Genomic DNA, 3,032 nt, shown 5'->3' on the forward strand with positions numbered 1-3,032 from the left:
CGGCAGAAATCAACGGAAACATCAGCGCTTTACCTTCAGATCTGTAGCAGTTCGCTGGATGCTGAATGGGCCCAGAGGCAAAGGATCTCTCTAGAGCAGCAGACGGATTCATCAGTCCCAGAACACCACGATATGCACTCTTCTTATTAATCTTTTGGTTGCACTTACAGCAGAGAAAAAACTCAGGGCGATAAGTCAGCAGCAAAGGATCCAGGGAGCACTTCTTAGGGGATATTGCAGAAGCAATCGACCTGGTTAACTGACAGCAAACTTTTGCTTCGCAGAACGCCTTGGTTGGCTTCCATATCTGCTTGGGAGTTTAAATTCCTGAGGATGTGATAGAAGGAGATCTTGTGGAATTTGGGCAATAAAAGTCTGATTCTCCGGAGGATGGTTGATAAGTGGAGCTGAGAAGGATTCTTTTTGGATTGCAGAGCCTGGATAATAATCCTGGAGTCCTCGAAGACTGAAATGGAACGGACGTTGCCTTTGATCTCTTGAGAGAGCCCCTGCCACAAAGTCAGAGCCTCCGCTCTGTTGTTGGATTCCTTGCCTAAACCCCAAGCAAACCTTAACACCTCAGAGCCATCCGGACACAAAAGAACTCCGCCGCCTCCTGCGAAACCGGGGTTGCCTTTGGAGGCCCCATCAAAAAACAGGCAATGCTCATTCAGAGCCGACCTCCATTTAATGAACTCTTGCTCCTCCAGCCTGATTTCCCAATTGTAGGGAACGTTGGTGGCGATGGTAGCACAATCTTTATGGTTTGGGACCAAACCATTCAGCCAGAGTTCCTCTTCTCTGTTCAGGGCTTTCCCAGATTTTTTGGCAGAGCTGGCATCCAGAGTTTCTCCTAAAAGAGCTTTAACTTTGGTGATGACTTTGATCGGGTTGCAGCTTTCGTTTCTGAAAAGTCTATTATTCCTTTCCAGCCACAACTTCCAACAAACGAACTTGGGGATCCAGAGCCAGCAATTTTTGAGGAGGATATTTTTGGAAATACCATACGGAGATAATTTGCTCCAAGACTGGAAAAGGTGTTGGATGTTCCTGGGGAGCTCGAGATTATTAGAATTTAGCATGAGAACCCCCTTCCAGACTTCTGATGCAAAAGGGCAGGTTAAGAACAGGTGATCAGCTGTTTCTTCCTCTGACTTGCAAAGAATACACCAAGATGGTCCTTCCATTCCGCGCCTACGAAGATTATCTCGAGTGAGAATACTATTGTGGGCTAATGTCCAGCAGAAGAAATCAATTTTGGGAAGAGAGGGGGAATCCCAAATAAAATTCCATTGAGCCGGATTTGGGGGAACATTCGGGATGGCCATAATACTTTTGTATCCTTTAGCAGCAAAATACGAACTAGAGACAGAACCCCCCCCCTCGTTTGTCTTTTGCTGAGGCTTTTACTGGAGCTTTCCCTTGAAGCTTATCCAAAAGAACAGAGGCTTCACCCTCCAGCCACTGAGGGACCTCCCCCAATTGCCAGCTTTCCCAGAGACCATCCTCCGACCAAGAGGAGATATCCCAGAGAGTGTTCATATTGCGATCTTGAAGCCAGGCTCTGATATTGGAGATTTCTTCCACCTGTTTCAACGGTTGGTCACCTAGTATAGGATCATCCCAAATTCTTATTTTTCGCCCATTACCTGGAATCCAATACAGTTTATGACTAAAATGTTCCAAAGCTTTGATGCAGAGATTAAGAACAGGAGAACCTTTGGGGGAACGAGGAGGATGATCCAGGCATCTGAGGCGCTTCCCATGGAAATATTTTCTCCACAGGACCTTCTTGCTCCAACTAATTTTTCCAGAGACAATGTCCCAGAGCAGCTTGGTTCCCAAGGCCAGATTTTGAGCAGCCAGATCGCGGATTTGTAATCCTCCTTCCATAAATGGCTTTTTAATAGTATCCCATTTAACAAGGTGCAGCCTTCTTTCGTTGTTTTTTCCCCCTTCCCACAGGAAGCGCCTGAGAAGAACTTCCATCTTGTTGATGAAGGTTTTAGGGGCCAGGAGGATAGAGTGCTGATATAACGGTAGACTTGAGAGGACCGCTTTCATCAAAATGATCTTCCCCGCATTATTTAGCCATGAAGCTCCCCAGGCATGAATTTTGTTTTTGACCTTGTCCAGCAGGGGCTTCCAATGGGCAACTTTGGGAATGGTCCTGAAGATAGGGATCCCCAGGTATTTGAAGGAGTCCCAGGCCCAGGACCCTTCCATATGGAGAATCCTAGCAATATCAGATAATTCCTTGACCGAGCAATTCCAGCTATAGACTATGCTTTTTGTAAAGTTGATCTTGCTGCCCGAGACTTCTCTGTAGCTGTCCAGCTCCTTCTTAAAGGATTTTGCAGAGTTTATGCTTGCCCCACCCAATAATAGCGTATCATCAGCAAATTGGGCATGGTTTATGTCTTTGACCTGGTGAACCATGCGGAGTCCAGGAAGGATTTGAGTCTGGAGGTTATGGTCCAGTTGAAAGCTAAGAACTGAGGCTTGAATCACGTAAAGAAGCGGGGACAAAGGGCAACCTTGTGTGAGGCCCCTAGAGGCTTGGAAGAAGTCTGAAGGTCGCCCATTTACTAAAGGCGCAATCCAAGGAGAGGCAATGCAGGCTTTTATCCAGTTAATGATAGCTGGAGAAAAACCCATTTTCTTCATAACCATAAACAGGAATTCATGCTTTACCCTGTCAAATGCATTTGCAAGTCTAGCTTAATCACCATACCTTTCTCCTTACGATGGTAGCTTGAATGAACCGCTTCTTGCACCAGCACTATATTGTCAAGAATTTTTCTCCCTTTGATGAAACCACCTTGATTTTCAGGAATAATGGCAGGTAAGATTTTTTTGAGGCGGTTGGTTATAATTTTGGTTATAAGCTTGTAACTGGAGTTACACAACGAGATTGGCCTGAATCTGCTGAAATTAGCTGCTCCTTTCTCTTTTGGAATCAAGGCCAGAAACACTGAATTGATGTCGCCTCCGATCTTTGCACAAGATTGGGATTTCTTAACCATTCTCAA

General features: G+C 45.6%; 1 protein-coding gene across 1 annotated transcript; it reads right to left on the reverse strand.

Annotated features, from left to right (window-relative positions):
- Nucleotides 1-224: 224 nt before the first annotated feature.
- Nucleotides 225-1,187, reverse strand: LOC149180737 (uncharacterized). The gene has a single exon (XM_089413975.1). The coding sequence runs from the start codon at nucleotides 1,185-1,187 to the stop codon at nucleotides 225-227; it is 963 nt and encodes a 320-aa protein (XP_089270101.1).
- Nucleotides 1,188-3,032: the final 1,845 nt, after the last annotated feature.

The sequence above is a fragment of the Pinus tabuliformis genome, chromosome 3_2, assembly GCF_031772625.1.
Source record: "Pinus tabuliformis cultivar Carrire ecotype Pingquan chromosome 3_2, CPIR1, whole genome shotgun sequence".
Taxonomy (NCBI): Eukaryota; Viridiplantae; Streptophyta; class Pinopsida; order Pinales; family Pinaceae; genus Pinus; species Pinus tabuliformis.